Source organism: Ambystoma mexicanum, chromosome 4p (assembly GCF_040938575.1).
Source record: "Ambystoma mexicanum isolate Mex_15411 chromosome 4p, UKY_AmexF1_1, whole genome shotgun sequence".
Lineage (NCBI taxonomy): Eukaryota > Metazoa > Chordata > Amphibia > Caudata > Ambystomatidae > Ambystoma > Ambystoma mexicanum.
The window spans coordinates 1,047,833,290-1,047,854,098 of NC_090927.1; the positions used below are offsets into that span (position 1 = coordinate 1,047,833,290).

Consider the following 20,809-nt stretch of genomic DNA (forward strand, 5'->3'; position numbering starts at 1 on the left):
CCATTACAAGTCACTCCTTATACCACTTACAGGGTTAGACATTGTGATGTGTAGGCTTCATTAACCAGGAAACTAGGAAAAATCACATGCAGCACGCATACAAACTAGCATTTTGAGCAGTTTAATCATAATTAGTCACACCAATTTGCTCTTTAAATATACTGGACTGTACAATTGAACTCAGTGGACAAATCCTAATCTATATGTATGTATTTGAAAAGAAATCCTGTGCAGAGATTACATCAAAACCTATTGGATGGCAGAAGAAAATCAATATTTGTGAGGGAGTAATAATGAGACAATCACAATTCCCTCAAACATTTTACATCAATCAGAGTCCGGGGAGTGCTCATGTTATATTCTCTGCAAGCGATATCGATTGTGGGGGTTGACAAGTTTTCAAAATAAAGATGGTTCAAGTGCAGGGTTTTGAAGGTGTTTCAGTGGGGAGAGCTCTTTGGATGAAGAGGTGATAGCATTATTTCAGAGGATGGGTGACAGGAGAAATTAGGATTGGAGGTGTGTGGAGGCAAAGTGGGAAAGGAGTCCGGCTGAGGAGGTGTAGCAGTGGTGAGTTTGTGGTTGAAGAGGTCTTCTAGGGATGTCAATTGAGGCGGTCTGAATAGCGTTCCTTAACATTTGAATACTAGATTAGAAAGAGGATTTGGAGAGATGAGCTGTAAGTAGTGGTTGAGGATATAGTGGGGTTAATGACTTTGTGGAAGAGTTGGACTTGGTGGCAAAGGTCTTGACACAGTCAAATCTGTAGTTGGGGAGATTTGCAGATGGTAACTATGTGTTGGTGCCGTGGTCTGGAACCTGTGGCTCGCCTGATGTTTAGGACTACTATGCTTATGATCTCTGACCATTGATAACGCTGTGTAGGGCTGATGGGAGTTGTAGTCTAATTCATCCGGGAACCCAAAGGTTGCAGACCCTTATGTTTGGCGAGTTGAAGTGACAAAGGTTGAGAGTCCTTTTTCACTAATGAAATTAACCTTAAGTTTGGAGGCCGATGGGGAGGGACATTTGAAATCTAGTAGGAAGGACATTCGAGATTAAATTGTTTCCAGAGAAATGAATGAGGGCACGTTCTGGATCTATGTGTTTGGGTTGAGCATTAAGTATTTTGTAGCTATCCGCATAGGGATAGCAAAGATGAGTTTGGAGCAAGAAGGAGGTAAATGTGAACACGACCGAATAAGATAATGTCACAGACTGATTGTACAGATCACTTAAGATACAGTGGCATTGGTGGTGATATGTTGTGCCAAGAAAAATTCAATATTGCAGCACATACTAAACTTGGAGAATTCAGTTTCTAATGTCGTTTGTGCCAAAGGATTGAAAACTATGTATCATAAATGAATTTCGTTCGTATAAGTAATGTGCAGAGCTTGGAGGCACCGGAGAACACAACATTGATTTTTGGATCAGATAGTAGAAGTGGCGGATGTATAAAGTACTACATTTTGTGCCACTTTCGCGAAATTTCAGACATTTTGCAGCACATTGAAGAATGCCAAATGTTGCTTCTTTTTTATTGCAAGGACAAACTTGCTATAAGCTATATGGTCTGATTGTGTACTGGCAGAAAAGAAGGTTGCTAAGGTAGCTACTTGGTGTACCTATATGGAGTTACTGAAGGCAAAATATCCCTTTTTACTCAGGTTGATCTTAGCAACTGGTAGTGTCAAAATGTATAAGCTTTATAGGTCTGTTTTTTTGGCCAAGCTGTGGTCAAGCAGGACTATTTGACTCCTTTTAGGTTACAAATCTGGCTGCATTTCTTCGGGAGATAATGGGCCACGGCCGTTCTTTGTCTATTGATAGGTGGCCATTTCGTTTCTTGCAAGTGGAATCTGGCATGCCAAGTGTACACCTCACTTTCCGATCATGAAATGTTCTCGGGACTGATTTAATTTTTATGCTGCCTTCCAGCTGATGTGAGACAAGGCACTATGATGTAAAGCAAAAATGATTATGTAGACCAGTCAGTGGAATCAAACAGAGAGCATCAGTGCCCACAGGGTCTCTGCCTAAGCCCTGTGCTCTAGGCCCCTGAAAAGGGTCCATTAGAACTCTGCCCAAACATCCTCTCTTCTTTGCTGGCTCCTTGTAAGGGCACTTGTAACTGAGAGCAGGATTCAATATAAGTTCCCCAACTGACTCCTCTACCATGTGCCGGCTCCACTAGAAATCTTTCCTGCCAGTTTCCTTTTGGAGTTTCACTGGTATTGAGAAGACTAGCCCCCCCCCTTTGATCTAGGAATAGGCTATTTTGCTAATCAATGGCAACAAGGTGAACTCTGAATGTGCCCCTGGATTGCTTAGAGCAGTTGGCCATGACCCATGCTTTCATGAATCGATAGATGTAGTCGTTGTTTTGAAAGTTGTGGAGTTTCTAGAGAACAATCCCTTTGTCAAAAATGCCTGTTCGTTTGCAGCTGGTTATGCCTGGCATTCTTTGGCGCCTTCTGAATTGTTGATTTTGTGTGTGAAATGTGAGTTTGGTATACAATTAGCAGAGATCTACCTGGAACATGAGCTGATAAAGCCTGCCTAGATAAGTGAAAGACCAACAAACCAAAACATGGTATTGGATCTTTTTTTTGAGGTGGCCAACTATGGTGTATTCAAGCTGTGAAGAATTTACAGTGGTTACAATGGCTTGCACCCCCACCAAAATTAAGGGACAAAAAAACAAGCATGCTTAATACTGCCTTGGCAGTGCTACTACCAGTGAAGCAGTGGGAGGTGGCTTAGGCCGTCAGTGACTGAAGCTGCGTCTCTCGTAAACTGATTATCTGTTGCCTCCTACCAAGATGCTAATTTTGTTTAGAGGTCAAGTACCAGGGGAAGATCCTACACCTCTTAATGCACACATAGTACTCCTTTGACGAAATGTCAGTTGCAAAGGTTCTGGGTGATCACTTTAGAAGTATTAGACTATACATTCATAGGTTCCATGTCTAATTCCTTCAGGAATGGGGCTGCTTCCAGGAAAACTTTATATGCGCACGGTCTTGTTATGGTCTCACAATGGCAGCATCTTGCACCATGGGTTCTGTCATTAGTGGATGCAAGTTTGTGGGTCACATTTACCCGACTTACATTCACTTTGGAGCAAGAGATTAAAAAATTGTCACCCTTCCATCTACCTTCTTTGGTCATGCATGTTGGGCGAAAAGTTGTGGCCCATAAGGGCAGGCAAATGGTGAGCTGGTTTGTCTAGGAAAGGAAAGCTAAAGACATCTTTAATGAATGCGCCCAGCCCATCTGCGGGGAATTGCCTCCGCAGTAGAGGTTCATGACTCACTCATTGCTTGGTGTAAGATAGTCCCAAGTAGTAGATGGGGTCATCCTTGCATGCAATTTAACTTGAACCTGAAGCTTCTCAGCTCACTGGTTCTCTTGAGAGCTGGTGCGCTGAGACTTGCAAAGCTAACTTGAGTCCACAAGGATATAGATTGCTTTCCCATCTTGGTCATGCAGCCAAGGAACTGCGAGTTGCTGGTAGGGTTCTTGCACTGTTGATTGGGACATTTATGATTTTATGCCAAACCATATTTTTTATTAAGCAACTGATGCCCCTCCGTGTTTGTGTCATTCATTTTATATCAGCCAACAGGCCATGCTGTATACCTTAGAAGAGGTGTAAGTGTTAAGGTGAGCGTCGCGTGACCTTGTCGTACCTGTATTTCTGGAAGTAGTTTGTACTGGAGAAGCCAGGCTGGTTGAAAGCTGAATGATGAGAAAGTAATGCAAGGAACCGGCCTCAAACCAGCCCTGAGGATACAGAGCAGGATGGGGCCCAACCCCCGACGCCACAGAACTCTTCCCTGTGGATCTGTGTGATGCCAAATCAGTGTAGCACTGACAGGGTAGGTAGTCCAGAAGTTCAAGGTTGTTGGTAGAAGAGGTGTCCTCAGAATCCTGGCTGAGAGATGCGGAAGGCACACAAGGATCCGGTAGCAGAAGACACAATCCAAACGTTATTGGCAGGTAAGTCAATCTGTATCTGGTGTCCAACAAGGCAAGAGAACCAGTCCGAAAACAGTCTTAAGCAGACTTCCAACAAGGACTGGAGAACAGTCTGTGGCAGATCTTCAGCAAGGCAGGTAACACCGGTGAAGTGTGGCAGACAAGGAACTGGAGTTCAGTTGAACCAGGGGAACAACAGAAGGAACAGGCCAGGGCGGGTACCCTACTAGTCTGGGAAGTGAGGTAGCCTAAGGGGAAGCCAAAAGAGGGAGAGCCAGCAAGGCGAACCCCAGGAGGGAAACCCCAGGAGGGAAGTCCAAGGAGGAGGGAAACCAGGAACCAAGGAGAGGAGGGAACCCAGACCCGGGGAGGGAAAAACAGGACCCAGAAAAGGGCAACAGGAACTGGAGCAGGGTCCAAAAAGGAACCAACAGGAGCAGGTAAGCTGGCGAAGAGCAGCGGCGAGTCAGGAATGAACCGCGTTACGACGCGATTCATTCCTGCACTCGTACGCTACTTAAAGCACTCAGCATGAAGCAGAAGCTTGGAACGCGGGCAGCCTGCACATGTGCCACGCCCCCACCGGAGCGGAGACGAGGCTTGGAACTCAAGCCTGCTCCGGCCTCAACAGTGGTCCGCAGCGCCTGCGCATGCCCGCGACCAGAAGGCAGCAGTGAGTTCGGGCGTCGGGAGAGCATTCTCCCGGCGAGCCGAACTCGTCCCACAGCCCTCCAGGTAGGTGCTCTAACACCATGCCCCCTCTTAGAAAGGCCAGGAGCACCCGGTTTCCAGGGGTGACAACTGTAAAATTCCCTCACTAAACTGGGTGCATGAACATTGCCCTCGGGTTCCCAAGTGCGATCACAAGCAGGATAACCCTTCCAATCCACCAAAAATTGCAATCTCCCCCTAAAATAACGAGAGTCACAAATCTCCTGGACCTCAAATTCAGGTGTTCCCCTTATGTCTATGGCTGCCGGTCTAGAATGGGCGCGACCATAGGAGTCGGGATGATAGACTTTTAGCAGGGCAACATGGAATACCGGATTAATTCTCCAAGATGCAGGTAGGGCTAATCGAAAGGCAACCGGGGAAACTTGTTTCGTTATGCGAAATGGGCCAAGGAATCTAGGGGCCAACTTCAAAGGGAGATTCTGGACTGGCAAATTCTTAGGGGATAACCACACCAGGTCTCCCACCTGAAATGAGGGCTCAAGACTCCGATGTTTATCGGTAGTGCTCTTCATATTCTCTTGAGCCTGAGCCAGGGTATCAGCAGCCTGTTGGTGGAGGCTCTGAATCTCAGCAACCAATTGGTCAGCAGAGGGAACCAAGCTAGACTGGACAGGAGGAAGAGGCAGGAATTTAGGGTGAAGACCAAAGGAACAGAAAAAGGGACTGAGTCCAGTCGCGGAATTAACAGAATTGTTGTAAGCCACTTCGGCTAGAACAAGGTGCGACATCCAGTCTGACTGGGAGGCGTTGGTAAAACAGCATAGATACTGTTCCAAAGTCTGATTAGTCCTTTCAGTCTGTCCATTGGTTTGTGGATGATAACCAGAACTGAGGGCCCGATGAATACCTAGATGTTGGCAAAGCTGACCCCAAACAGATGAAACAAAATGGGAACCTCGATCAGATATTATCTTTTCTGGAGGACCATGTAAACAGAAGATGTTATGTAAAAAGGACCTTGCCATTTGAGATGCCGTAGGTATCCTCTCAAAAGGTATAAAATCTGCCATCTTGGTAAAGCAGTCCACCACTACCATGATACAGGTGTTACCTTCAGAGGGCGGGAGATCTACGATGAAATCTGTGGCAATGGTATGCCATGGGTATGGTGGTCTTTCAGTAGGATGTAATAAGCCCAGAGGTTTTCTACGCGGAATCTTGATTTGAGCACACACAGGGCAGCACTCTACATATTGTTTTACTTGGTTTGCCCATCACGGCCACCAAAATTGTCGGGCAATAGTTTTCTGAGTTGACCGAATGCCACGGTTCCCTCCGATCTTGTAATCATGTAAGCCTTGTAAGTGTAACTCTCACCTGACTCCCACGGAGGCGCTGGTCTAGTCTGGGTTGCTGTGGCCTCTTCGAGCGTGATGCGCAGAACTCGGAGCACCGACTGAGCAGGACCCTCAAATCTTGCTTGTCTGGCCCGTAGGAATATCCTTCTGCAGATGAGAAAGGGGATTAACAGTCTGCAGAATAGTGTGCTTGCCCCCCCTTCCCCCCTTCGTTCTTCTCTAACTCCCTCCGAAATCCCCGGTTGAAGCTCACCTTATGGTTTGAAAGGATGAACTCTCCATCCTGCTTCTGGTGCAGGGGCGCGTTTTTGTCCAGTTACTTCACTGTTTGTCAGAATGGCGCTGGCAAAATCCACTTGACTTTTCCGAGCGGAACGCCGTAAGTATGAAGATTACAAAAGTTCAGGTGTTGAGCCTCCTTTTCTGTTGCCTTCCTAACCCGTGATCTGTCCTTTATTTCAGGTGCAGAAAGAAGGCGATGCGTTGAGGGATTGAATTGCCGATGGTAAACTCAGGTGAGTTAGCGATGGGGGCGATCCCTCTTAATGTCTTTATATTCCTCCAGTAATGTCTTTTGTCCTTTCCCCATAGGGGCCGGGGTGCGGTACCTGCCAACGAAGCGGCGCCGACCCGAAATGAGGAATGGTCCACCAACAGAAAACCGGTAAGTGTTATGGCGGAAAATTAGGCTTTCCTCATATGTTCCTTCTGCTCACCTTTTGTCTCTTCTTCTCTCCCCTAGGCGCAGAGATGTGGCGACCGGTGTAGACAGTCGCGGTGGAGCCAGAAGAACTCCCGAGGACAGGTGAGTGAAGCGCGGCGCTGCAGCGAGCAACGCGGTGCTTTTAAATGAGTCTTTTCTCAGGAACCCTGGCGTGAAGGTTCCGGATGCAGGTAAGAAGTTTGATAAAATTCTTGGTTTTCACCTTTCTCTTCTCTTCTTTCCTTACAGATGTTCCAGGATCGAGGCGGGCGTGGCTGGAGACCAGATGCAGGAGCAGACACGGTGAGCGTTCAGCTGCTTGGATGCAGAACAACGCGAAGCGTGAGCTACTGTCTGGGCGTGGCTTAAATAGCCCCCAAAGTAGTTCCAGGTAAGTATCCTTCCCTGGCCACGCCTGAGTGGCAAAATAGTCCCAATGAAAAAATAGTCCCTTTCAGGTCTCAGGGAGGCCTGAATCTTGCAGCAATGGTCTGCATCAGGTAAGTGCACAAAACACCTTCCTTTATGAGCCTGGCGCCTATCACGCCAGGACTGATGTCCAACATGAGCCTGGCGCCAACGGCGCCAGGACAGGGGCCGCTGGGCTTTTACCCGGGGGCATGATGCCTGCTCCCGGGGGTGCTGGGCCTGGCCTGGTGCTCCGGGGGTAGGCATCATGACAGTAATACGGCCTTTCGGAGGTCTTCTGTAGGTAAATGCAGCCTTCTACGGAAAAAAAGTAGACCATCTCTCTCGCTTACTTGTGGATGTTTCAGCAAAGTTGGCCGTTTAGGATCTGACGAGATTTCTTGAGCAACCTTCTGTAAGTAAGGCACCAAAGCCAGAAGGAAATGCTTTGGAGCAAACACAGGTTGACCCCGGCCTTCTTGTTTAATATCGTCCTCTAAGGAACGAGATAGGGCATCGGCTTTCACATTCTTGATGTTTGGGATATAAGCGATGTTGAAATCAAAATGTGAAAAGAAGGCCCACCGTGCTTGTCGTGATGTTCTACATTGGAGAGAGCGTAAATATTGCAGGCTGCGATGATTTGTGCATACTTCCACAGGAAACCGACCTCCTAAAAGATGATGATGCCATTCTTCAGAGGCGGTTTTAATGGCTAGAAGTTCTTTCTCGATTATTGGATAATGTCCTCATTGGCGGTAAACTTCCTGGAATAATATGCCAATGGGAATTCAGCCTCGAATCCGGAGTCCTATTGTAACAAAATGGCCCCTACTGCAAAGTCCGAAGCGTCAGCTTCCACAATGAATGGTCTCTATCCTCTTGAGGATAATGAAGAATCGGAGAAGTGCTGAAAGCTTGCTTTAGTTGTAGGAAAGAAGCAGCAGCCTCCGGTCCCCACTCAAAGGGTTTCTTGGTACTGGTCAGACTAGATAAAGGGGCGGTCAATCTGGAAAAAGAAGGAATGAAGCGACGGTAGAAATTGATGAAACCAAGGAATCTTTGAAGAGATCGCCGATCACTAGGGAACTTCCATTCCAGTATGGCAAGGACTTTAGCGGGGTCCATATGAATGCCGGAAACACTGATTACATATCCCAAGAATTCGATATGGTCTTGATGGAAAAAGACACTTCTCAGCCTTGGCATAGAGGTGATTCTGTTGTAACCTTCTAAGTACCTCTCTCACTTGAGTCAAATGTTCTTTAAGATCCTTGGAGAACACCAAAATGTCATCCAAATATACCCAAACAGAAATGCCAATCAAGTCAATGAATATATGGTCCATAAAACGCTGAAAGACTGAAGGGGCATTGCATAGGCCAAAAGGCATAACTCGATATTCATAGTGCCCTAATGGTGTTTTAAACGCAGTCTTCCATTAATCTCCGGGTCTTATGCGCACCAGATGGTAGGCCCCTCTGAGATCAAACTTGGTAAACACTCTGGCGTTATGTAGAGATTCCATGATAGTTCGTATCAAAGGAAGTGGATATCTCTCTTTCCTGGTTATGTCATTCAACTGCCTGTAATCAACGCACAGCCTCAAGGTGCCCTCCTTCTTCCTGACAAAAAATAAGGGAAATCCCGCAGGTGACTTAGAGGGTGTTATATATCCTTTCTGAAGACACTCCTCTAGATACTCCTGTAACACCTCCTTCTCCTGAGTGGTTAAAGAATACACCTTGCCATGCGGAATCACCGAGCCTGGCAATAGATCAATGGAACAATCAAAAGTTCTGTGAGGAGGTAAAGGACTCTCTTTGGGTTCAGAAAAAACATCCGGAATATTCAGATGGTATTGTGATAGCTGAATATAGTCGAGACCTGGTACTTCCATCTGTCTTTGAGTTGCAGTGGAAATTGTCGTGATAGAGGATTCAAAACCACAGCACACCTGTCTGAGCAGAATACAATTGATATTCGGATTGTGATGTAACAGCCAAGGTAATCCCAGGATTATGGGATACGTGGGTGTTTTGATAACATCTAAAGATATCTGTTCCAAATGTCCTTCAATCTGTAGTTGCAGGGACCCTGTATGTTGATGGACAGGACCAGAGGACAATGGAGTCCCATCTATAACCTCCACCATTGAGGCACATTTCTTTTCAAGCAAGATGATGCCATTCTTGACGGCAAACTCTGCATCGATATAATTGCCGGAAGCACCACAATCCAACAACCCCAAAACCTCAATGGGTTCTTTAGCCGGCCAGGAGACTTTAATACATAGGGCCATAAGTACCACGGGCTGCATGGGTTGTTTAACCTGCTTATTATCCGGAAGGACTGAAGAAAAGATTGTTGGGCCCGTCGTTGCCTTCCCTACATACGACAGGCCATTTAGTTTTCCGACTTCCGGAGAGGTCGTAGAGGGCAAGTACTGAGATAATGACCAGAGGCCCTACAATACAAACACAATCGGAGGTCTCTTCTCCGTTTCCTTTCAGCATCCGATAAGGGACCCGTGACGGCTCTCAATTGCATTGGTTCAGGTGCGGCCTCAGAGGAACCAGTAGCCATTGGTGGTGTAGGCAAAAATCGTGAGAGTTCTTTCCGAACGCCGTCTCTCGCTCCGTCTTTCTGCCAGCCTGTGGTCGATTTGTAAAACTTGTTCCTGAAGAGACTGCAGAGTGTCTGGTTCTGGGATATGAAGCAACTCATCCTTATATTCGTCTCTCAACCCTCTTCGGAACAGTGTTTTCTGAGTAAACTCCGGCCACTGAGAATCGGTAGCCAACTGTCGAAAACGGCTAATGTAGGAAATTATGTCACTCGATCCTTGTCTTAGATCCATAAGCTGATTTTGGGCTGATGCAGCAAGATTTGGTGACTGAAACACTTCCAAGAAGGCTTTTTCAAAAGCAACAAAATCCTCCACTTGGGACTCTTGGCTACCACCAGGGGTGTAGCCCAGGCCAACGCATTCCCAGTCAAATTGCCCAATCTTGGCCTTATCCTGGTTGAAATGAGTGGGACGACACAGAAAATGAATTCTACAGTGATTGCAAAATTCGGCCACTCGCCGAGGATCGCCATCAAATTTCACCGGACTGGTCTGGGCCATCACTGATTCAACTGAAGTGCCGAAACTGACTCCTTGAGCCACCAACTGGCGTAAAGTAAGATTTTCCTGATGTAGGGCCGACATCTCCGCACGTAAGGCCCGAATCTCATTCCTTAATTCTTCAGCATCATCCATCTCGGAATCTGAACTGGTTGGTACACGTCTTAATCTGTTAAGGTGAGCGTCGCGTGACCTTGTCGTACCTGTATTTCTGGAAGTAGTTCGTACTGGAGAAGCCAGGCTGGTTGATTCGAAAGCTGAATGATGAGAAAGTAACGCAAGGAACCGGCCTCAACCCAGCCCTGAGGATACAGAGCAGGATGGGGACCAACCCCCGACGCCACAGAACTCTTCCCTGTGGACCTGTGTGACGCCAAATCAGTGTAGCACTGACAGGGTAGGTAGTCCAGAAGTTCAAGGTTGTTGGTAGAAGAGGTGTCCTCAGAATCCTGGCTGAGAGATGCGGAAGGCACACAAGGATCCGGTAGCAGAAGACACAATCCAACCGTTATTGGCAGGTAAGTCAATCTGTATCTGGTGTCCAACAAGGCAAGAGAACGAGTCCGAAAACAGTCTTAAGCAGACTTCCAACAAGGACTGGAGAACAGTCTGTGGCAGATCTCCAGCAAGGCAGGTAACACCGGTGAAGTGTGGCAGACAAGGAACTGGAGTTCAGTTGAACCAGGGGAACAACAGAAGGAACAGGCCAGGGCAGGTACCCTACTAGACTGGGAAGTGAGGTAGCCTAAGGGGAAGCCAAAAGAGGGAGAGCCAGCAACGCGAATCCCAGGAGGGAAACCCCAGGAGGGGAAGTCCAAGGAGGAGGGAAACCAGGAACCAAGGAGAGGAGGGGGAACCCAGACCCGGGGAGGGAAAAACAGGACCCAGAAAAGGGCAACAGGAACTGGAGCAGGGTCCAAAAAGGAACCAACAGGAGCAGGTAAACTGGCGAAGAGCAGCAGTGAGTCCGGAACGAACCGCGTTAAGACGCGATTCATTCCTGTACTCGTATGCTACTTAAAGCACTCGGCATGAAGCCGAGGCTTGGAACACAGGCAGCCCGCGCATGCGCCACGCCCCCACCGGAGCGGAGACGAGGCTTGGAACGCAAGCCTGCTCCGGCCTCCACAGTGGTCCGCTGCGCCTGCGCATGCCCGCGACCAGAAGGCAGCAGTGAGTTCGGGCGTCGGGAGAGCATTTTCCCGGCGAGCCGAACCCGGGAGAAGAGGTGCCAGGGCTGGGGACGTCGTCCCACAGCCCTCCAGGTAGGTGCTCTAACAGTAAGTCCCAAACTACTAGACCCTCCTTCCCATGATGGCATTTTGGTGAGCTTAAACTGCAGAGCAATTTCTAAGTTTGTGAGGCCATGAAAGATCTGTGTGATTTCGGGTCATGAGCACTGAGTAAAATAGGTTTGTAGATCTCTGTAGAAAAATGTGTGTATTCATTTTGATCTAAGGTAGCTGTTCTTTCTCCAATTAAAATTCTTTATTTCACTTGAAATTAAGTGTCTTTAAGTGCAGCCCCTATTGGTATTCTATAACTCTTTGGTATAGTAGCATCTCACAGAATTTGCTACAAATGCATTAACATGGATCCAAAGTGATTACCTTTGTGAAATCCGGTTTTACAGGAGGGTTTTCCCTTAGTTCTGATTCTGTATATTCATTGTTCACATAATATCCAACTCTGATAAATTCTTGACCTCGATAGGTGCATGTAATCAACACAACTGTGACACCCACAGCATCTGCGTCTGGAATGAGGGCTGGGTTGGCTGCATCCGCCTAGAATGGTAAAAGAAACACACAGACAATTTACTTAAAATTGAAGACCTTGATACAGAAATACTAGTGTTTATTGAAAAAGCATGGCAATAGTAATTTTTTCATTTGGACACAGTAGACCTCCTAACTTTATTTATTTTTTATTATTTTTATTTAACACGCTAATCATCTTAATCAGCCCCAAAAGGTGGCACACATAACAAATCTACAGTATACAAACTTGGTTCTAAAAGTAGCAGAAATAATGATGGCATCACCAAGCACGAAAACCGCCTGAGAATTGTGAATATACAATTGTCCCTGAAATGAGTTAATGCTACAAAATCTGATTAATGAAAAAGGGTCAGCAAAGCCAGTTTATGAAACAAGTGCTATTGGCCCCTCAAATAAATTGATAAATGCTGACCTTGTCCGGATATCATTTGGTAATCTATTGCTAGTTAAAGTTGGAAACTTTTCCACAGCCAGAATAGCCTACACTTTAACCAACAAGCCAATTTATGGACCACTCGGAGTCTACCAGAAGTGGGTCAAACTCAGGTGGGTGGCATTGGGGAGATACATAATTTCCTTTGTGGTAGGACCTGAGATATATACCTATATCCCATCATGTATCTCACCCAGAATGACGACCACTGGTTTATTGGGAAATTAACTCCACTTCTATTATTTTTGGCAGGACATCTTTCCAGAAAATCTCAGATTTGGGAAAGGTTTTTCTTTCTTCACACAATGGCTGCATCCCTTGGTATCTGCATGTTAGGTATATAATTGTCAGTACCTTGGCCGTGCATTTTGAAAGCCTGTAGATTATTCCTTAATCAGCCATGGAATAATACATTTGTTTTCAAAATGGAGTAGGCTTTGCGGTCTGCTGCGTGTGTTGCCAACTGATTCCTCGCTAATTTAAGTGTGCACATTTCTTTAAGAAGCAGTTTGTTCATGCTCTGATTCACTCATTTTAACCTCCTTCTCCAGGGATATGCGCAATGATTCTTTAGCTTTTAAAATGGCTGCAGTTTTGCCCATTGTTTAAACCATTCCCCAATTCCTATCCCCTGTGCCATTCTCTTCAAAGTTGTGTGTTAAAGTATCTGACATGGGACCTCTAATAGCTGGATCTCAAAACCATATCCCTCTTTTTCCAAGGCCTCGGACACAAATGTCTTTTCATGGTAAATGCATGCAACTAGAGTGATGGGATGTGGTCCGAAAGGTAACTGTGGGTAATTTCAATCAATGGAATCGCCCCTGAGGACATCAGAATCATGTAACTTCTAACGGAACTATAGCAAATGGGTATAATCCTTCTCACCCTGTTCACATCCATGAATCTATAAAGGATACATCTAAAAGGACGTTGGCCAAGTATTGGAAGTTCCTCAAATCAGCCTGTGATTGAAGCATCGTTCAATCTGCTTTGGGATCTCGAACACAGTCTCACCCTATGACTGTCTTGCCCTCCATGAAGGCACCCATTATTCGCAGAATGTCTTTAAAGAACTGCGCTTGTTTCTCCTCAATAAGGGCAAAGATTGCTGTTAATGTGAGTAATTACCCGCTCAGATGTCCTTTTTAACATCAAATCTCTACCCAGGGGATCCATAAGTGGACCTTGCCACCCCTTCCATTTCTTACAACTTGAAAACAAAAAACTGAGCTAGTAAGTAATTCTGTGCTTATCATTCCCATCCTGCTGTAAAAGATGTGTTTCTTGCAGGAAAGTAATAGGCACACCAATATGGCCCAGTTTGTGTATGATAAACCTGCGTTTGGTCGGGCAATTAAGGTGCTGAACGTTCAGTGTCATGCCCTGCAGGTCAGGCCTGATGCCCCTAAGTGAAAAGTACAAAGCAATTACCATTGTCACTCTAAGCACCCTCAACCATTGAAATGTAAACCTTAAAAAATGCAAAATATTAAAGAAACTTTTACCAAGTGAAGAACAAACCCACTAGTAGAATGTGTGACAAGATCAGTAATCTGACGTTGTCAAGAGTGGTTTGTTACACCTCTCAGCCTTGGTGGAATCCACACCCATTACTACCTCAGAGTGGAGAGGTGGCAGTTAGGAGTGCGCCAGTTCCTGTCCCCTCCCCAAGTGGTTGTATGTGTCTTGGCAGTATCGCTTTGGATCATCCCATATACCTAGACAAATATGCTGGTCAGTTTCTTTCTCTTTCTTGCAGGCCCATTAAAGAGGCACCAGAGGTCTGGACAGACCACCCTCAAAACAGCAAACTCCAGAACCTCCTATTAAAGGACACCAGTCATCAGCAGCCAATACCAACAATGGGAGAGTAAGAGCCAGAGAATGAAGCAGCAGAGAGCCAGCTCATCTGCCAGGAACAATGTGCACTGCTTATCAACAACGGCACACTAACGGCTGGGCTGGCCACGATGCAAATAATATAACACAGACTTGCCACACAGCAGCTTCCACAGCAAATCAAAGACTGTTACTTACCTTCTTTTGGTTTCACTGCATTGTGGCCTCCTAACACGAACAGGACACTCTGCAAAGCGTGCCTCAATTGATGCAGTGGCGGCCTGTGTGGAAGAAAGGGGTGCAGCTTGGCTCCCTATTTGTAACCTTTGATGCAACACGTCCCGGGCGGGTAGGTCCGTCCCAGATTAGTTATGGACAGAAGTACGGAGAGTATAAGAAGATGGGCAAGAAGATGTCTTTTTGTGTGAGGTCAGGGGAGAAGGTGGCGGACCAAGAGACTAGCAGGTGGAAGGGTATACACGCATTTCGCTGACCTATTTTTGGTCGTGGTACTTTTCATCGCCGGATTTTACATCGCCAGAAACCACGTTTTTTTTATTTTTTATTTTGGGGGGTGTTTTGTTGGGGTTGGGGTATAATTATAATATTAAGTGGGTGTGTGGGCGGGGGAACCTCCCCCCCCCCCCCCCCCGAATAAAAAAAAAAAAACAAAAACAGGGTTTCTGGCGATGTAAAATCCAGCGATGAAAAGTACCACGACCAAAAATAGGTCGGCGAAATCACGTAGAACCGGTGGAAGGGCGGTGGAATGGAGTGTGGAGTTGGTTTGAAAGACAAGGTAAGGCATTGGTTGGTGAGAGTAAGTGTTACTGTATGGTGAATGTGAGTGTAAGTGTTAGAGTGTAGAGTGAGAGGTAAGTGCTTGAGAGAGTGAAAGGTGGTTGATTGTGTAGAAGGTGGAGTGTAGTATGGAGGAAGGATAGTAGCGTGGAGAGAACAAGAGTAGTAGTGGTTTGGAGAGGGGGAAAGCCATGAGAGAGAGTAGGAGGGAGTAACAGTGGAGGGTGGAGGTAGGAGCTGGAGTGCAAGAGACACTGGAGGACCAGACTGAGTAAGTATTGGGAGAGAAGTAGAGGAGTAGTGGAAAGAGAGTGAGCAACGGGGGAAAGGAATATCCGGGCATGTGAGGAAAAAGCCAGAGTGGGGCTTAGGCACAACCCTACTTTTAGAACAAACATCATTGCTAGCATAGGCCCAGCAAAGAAATTCATGGAGGAATCTTGGGTAGATAAGGTGTTTGCCTTAAGAACCTTATTGATATAAGATGGTATGGGTCAATAAGCTTTAAATACTAACCTTGGGACTATGCATACCTGGGCAATGGAGGAAAGCACTTCTAGACAAGAGTGAGGGACAGCCCTAGAGCTCTTCATAACAATTTGTTAAAAAAACATTTAACCATCTCTGGGAGCTTGAGTGTTCTTTTGGACATCTGTGACAAATGTAAACAAAAAATAAAAACCCATCTCGTCTTTAATTACCTTCTATATAAGACTAAAAGAGGCTGGTCCATGGGGACCCAAAGAGGAGGATCATTCCCTGTCCCACACCAACCACCTTGCAATGCTTTATCATGCTTAATTGCATACAATAAATGACCCCTTTCTTTTAACAACTGTGGGAGAACACGACCACTCTGTGAGATACCTGAAGGTGTCTCCCTGGCTAGCCCCCGGGGATCTGTCATCCAGGTGGCCAGGACACGACCATCGCTATTGGATCCAGTTCCTGGGGTTGGACTAGTGAGGGAGGATAACCTGGATGAGGGGTCCTTGGGGATTGGGAGACTGACGGGTGAGACGTTGAATCCCCCTTCTTTCAACACCTTTTCCCCATCCTACCACGTAGGATATTCCAAAACACTGCCCCCTCCCACTTTCCAGACACAAACACTTTTGCACAACACAGAAGACAAAGGACTAACACCAGAGCCGCTTACATGACATGTCACAATAAAAGGGTCAGGCAAAGTCAGGTAATTGACCAGAATCAAACACACCCGATGGTCCTTTCCCTTCGCCACAGGGATAAAAGGTGGAGCACGAAAGCACAGGACAAGCAAGGCAGACCGCACGAGGAGACAGCTATCCGTACCCGGCAGTTTAAGAGACGGAGAAAGACATCGGGAATCGAGTGGGCGACGAGGAGTTAACCGACCTTGCCCTTTCTGTCCCAGACCCACAAAGGTCTTCATAAGAGGAAACATAAGGCCGCATACAATAGCCCAAGTGTGTTGCCACAGATGTCAGCGGTATCTGGAGCATGCCTACGCCGATAAACCGGAGGGAGGGCGACTCCTGCTACTGTGGTACCAGCCTCGACTCCAGAGACAAGGAAAGCCATGCAGATCATCACAGTCAGTGAGTCAAAGGGGAAACCGATAAGAAACTGACCTGTGTGGAATGAAACACGCAGTGGCAGATTGCAAAGAGTTCAAAGAACTGTGAATAGTAAAGGGGAAACCAGCTGCAGAGGGGTTCAGCACCAAGTGGGTGCTGGCTCAAGAAACACTGGTTGCTCCCAAATTGAAAAACTACTGATACCAGAAGGCCATAAGAGAGCTGTCAACTCAGGTCAAAATGGTCATACAGGTGGTCTAGTAAAATCCCTGTACAATCGAAAGTCTTTGACTGACAAACTGTTAAGAAAGCAAGGGAAGTGAATCCCGCATCAAAAGAGAAGACCTTTGCAAATGAGAAGGGGAGTGAACCCTGCTAAAGTGAAAAGTGTCAAGTGTGAAACCGGAGGAGGGATGCAGATAAATAGGGGCAAAGTCTTAAGTCATGAGAAACAGTGTGTTGAGAAAAGTGAACCCGGCAGAGGGATGTCCACGAGAACTATTTGAAAAGACATTAAGACTGCTGAAAGTCAAAAGGTGAACTGTCTTTGTGCAAAGCCATAGTGAACCCGGAAGAGGAAGTCTGAGAATCGAGACAAATATACAAAAGTGGTCTGCGCCCAGAACAGGGGGATCAAGGGGTGAAGGACCAAAACCCTGGAATATGTGAACAAGGCATAGTGAACCCGACTGAGGGAAGCTATAATTCGGGAAGGGTCTACGCCCGGCAGAGGAGGACCAATGCGTGAAGTGCAATCCGCAAGGAATTTTTGTTTGTTATTTCGTTGAACTATCAGACCCTCAGAAGCAGGAGACTCAGCCGCTGAAGGTTCTGATATTGATAAGAACTGTTTGAGTGGTCTACGCCCGGAAGAGGGGTGCCCCGGGGTGAAATCATCACCCAACGTACATGTGAAACATAACTTTTGTTCATTTTACTGACCCTTGAAAGCAAGAGACTTTTTATTGAAAAGAGACTTGGCCATCGAGGCCTGTGAGAAGTTAAGACTGGAACTGTTGTCTTGTGCTGGCAAAAGCTTGAGAAGTGTGTTGTGCTGAGGAGCTCCACCCTGTCCCGTGCTCAAAACATGGGGAAGGGAGACCCCTGGCAATCACATCCTGACATATTATTTGGTGAACACTTCTTTATTTTGAAAATATATTTCTGATGTTTGTTAATCTGCTTAGAATCACATGCTGTGCATGGGTCCGACATCCAGTGGTCACTGCGGAGTATTGCATTTTGTTTTTCGTAGTCGAAAAAGGGGAGGTCGACAAGGTGTGTCTGTAACACTATCCCTATAGTGACGTGCGTTGTACCCACAATCCCTCACGCGTCGAGGTCCCTCAGATTGTTTTTTTCCGCCCAGCTTCTGGTCGCCTTACGCGGAGCTCCTAGAGAGACATTGCAAATACTTACTACGGACCTCGGTCCTTAATTATACTTATTATATTGTTAAAGATCCCTCCCCTCGACGTTAGCTGTGAAGCTTTTCTCCGCCGAGCAAGTTTTCGACGGAGGGGAAGAGACGGAGGAGATCCTTCGGCGCTGCCGAACACGTGGCCTGGCCTCGCCGGCCAACATACAGTAGGGAGAGTGGGGGTTCAAACTTTTATCTTCTCTTTGAGAATGTCTTTCTTTCTCCCCTATCTTTCCCTTGGGGTTGTTATCACCAGTTATTATTGCCTCAGCTATGGAGAGGACACCTTTTAAGTTTTGCCCACGCTGTAGGGGCAAATACACTTGGAAGGACAAACACAAGCTCTGTAATAGTTGCTTGCCCCTCGATCATAAGGAGGACAGCTGCGCGGCCTGTAAGCTCTTGAAATCAAGAACTCTTAAAGAACGAAAAGTTAAGAGGTGGGCGGACTACGCTATGTCGAAGTCAGTATCCTCACCCGCCGCCGCTGTTACAGAAAGTGACGAGGAGGGTGATAACTCGACGTCCGTTACGGAAGTCATTAACCCCCAGAAGGAGCGCTCGCGCTCCTCGACGTCCGTCCCCGGCCCCGACGGGCTCGGCTCACGCCCTGCTTATGGGGATGAACACCCCGGCGACAAGGACGCACATAGACCCCATAGGCCTAAGCACACAACCCACGGCTCTTCTTCGTCGAAGACGAAGGATCCATCAGCGCCGAAGGGGACGCAGGGCACTCCGGCATCTACCTCAGACCGTAAGGGTCTCAAGCCCCACCCGCAAACGCAGCCGCGACCAGCGATTGGGCTTTCATCAAACACGGGCGCTACCTCAAAATCATCCGACGTAACGCTCCATAGAGCGGCCGTCGAGGAACAACGCGTAACGCAGGCAACGTCGACACCAGAGCCCTCTACTGACAAACTCGTTGTCGAGAGCCTGGTGAGAATTGTTTCCGAAGACAAACGTAAGCGGACGACGAAACAAACGTCGAATACCGCACAAAGAGCTATGGAAACGCCGAAAAAGCGCAAGAGTAGCCAGGAACTGCCCCCTTCATCTAAGGGCACTTCTGAACTACCGGAGGGCTTTTCAGAGGGCGACGGAAACCTTTCTTCGACGTTGTGGGAGCGTTCCAAGCGTTTTGAAGCTGAAGACACTGATTTCCCCCCTCTAGACTATTCAGGGGTCCCCCATGAGACCCTTGAAAGACTCCATTCTTGTATGGAGAAAATGGAAAGGTTTTTGGGAAGCCAAAACCCACACACACCCACACCCAAAAGACCAAGAGAATGGCCCCAGGATGACTCTAGGGTCAAGATTCCTAGGCTGTTTCCCCCTTCTACAGACGCATATGACCTCACTGAGGAGGAGCAATACCTCCAGGAAGATGAGGAGTGTTTGGGTGGAGAGGAAGAACATGAGGAAGAGGGGTTTGAAGAAGATCCTTACACTAGTGCAGGAGTTTTTGAAGAAGATACAGCTACCTCGCAGCCCTGGCAATCCCCATCAGTACAGCCTTGGCAATCCCCATCAGTGCACTCAGACCCTGATGTCTTTCACCCTTCTCCTCCCAAGGATTCACCTATTGGAAACACCTCTCCCATAGATGACCAACCTTCACTTAATGCACTATTGCGCAAGGCAGCAGCGCATTTTGAAATAGACACAGGGGAGACTCTTCCTGACATAGACTTTGTAGAGAAAGTTATTAAAGAAAAAGCCCCCGTTAGTCAGTCTATTCCGCTCCTGGCTTCTATAAAGAGAAGAATAATTCCTTCCCTTTCCAATCCGGCCTTAGTCAGAGGGGTCAACCCTCGGATAGAAAAGCTCTTCAGCCCTTCGTCCTCTGACCCTTTGTACATCAGAGGACATTCTATTCCGGACTCCCTCGTAGTTACTAATACAAGAAAAAGAGCGGGGGTACCACTATCCACTAGTGAGGCACCACCTGACAAAGAGGGCAAGAAGCTCTATGCACTTGGGAAGAGAATCACGACCTCCGCCGCCTTTTCAACTAGGATTGCAAATAACAATTTCCTACTAGCTAGCTACGCAGATGCACAGTGGGGCAAGCTGCGCAGCGAAGCAGAGGACGCACCAGAACCCCTGCGTTCACGCCTGTTAGCTATAATCTCAGAGGGAACTCTTGTAAACCAGGGCATCGTAAAGAACTCCTTAGATGCCGCAGAGACGGCTGGCCGTTCCCTGGTTCAGGGAATACTTCTCAAACGCCATGTCTGGCTGCGCAATTCGGGATTTAAGCCGGAAACCCAGGCTTCCCTGATAAATAAGCCCATAGAACAAACACATCTGTTTGGGAAAGCAGTTGATGAGGCCCTAGAACATGCGAAGAAAGAGTTTGATACCATCAAGACTCTTGACCAAATTTCTAGGCCCCCTAACAGACGCAGCTATGGCAATAGACGCTCCTTTCGTGGCCAACGCCAGCAGCAAAACCAACAGCAATTTTCATCTGCTACCAACTGGCCCTCTAACCAGGGTAGCAACACCCAGTTCAGTCAAAGAGGCCAACGCTGTGGCAAAGGAAGAGGTTGCGGCTCCAGCCCCAAAGGTTCCACGCCCAATACCAACAAATGACCCGAAGATTCGGGTCCCCTCCCATGCATCACCGGTCGGGGACCGGCTAACATCGTTCCTTTCAGCATGGGAGGGAATATCGTCAGACCGCTGGGTATTATCCACCATAGCCCA

General features: G+C 47.2%; 2 protein-coding genes across 4 annotated transcripts in view; one reads left to right on the forward strand and one right to left on the reverse strand.

Annotated features, from left to right (window-relative positions):
- The window catches only part of MCM9 (minichromosome maintenance 9 homologous recombination repair factor), a 907,286-nt gene that overhangs the window by 642,649 nt on the left and 243,828 nt on the right, over window positions 1-20,809 (forward strand). The window lies entirely within an intron of this gene.
- Window positions 1-20,809, reverse strand: part of ASF1A (anti-silencing function 1A histone chaperone) — a 92,278-nt gene that overhangs the window by 3,089 nt on the left and 68,380 nt on the right. For both annotated transcript variants that reach the window (XM_069606616.1, XM_069606617.1), the window contains one exon: window positions 11,869-12,045. In XM_069606616.1, coding sequence (XP_069462717.1) covers window positions 11,869-12,045 — 177 coding nt within the window. The remainder of the gene's footprint in view (window positions 1-11,868; window positions 12,046-20,809) is intronic.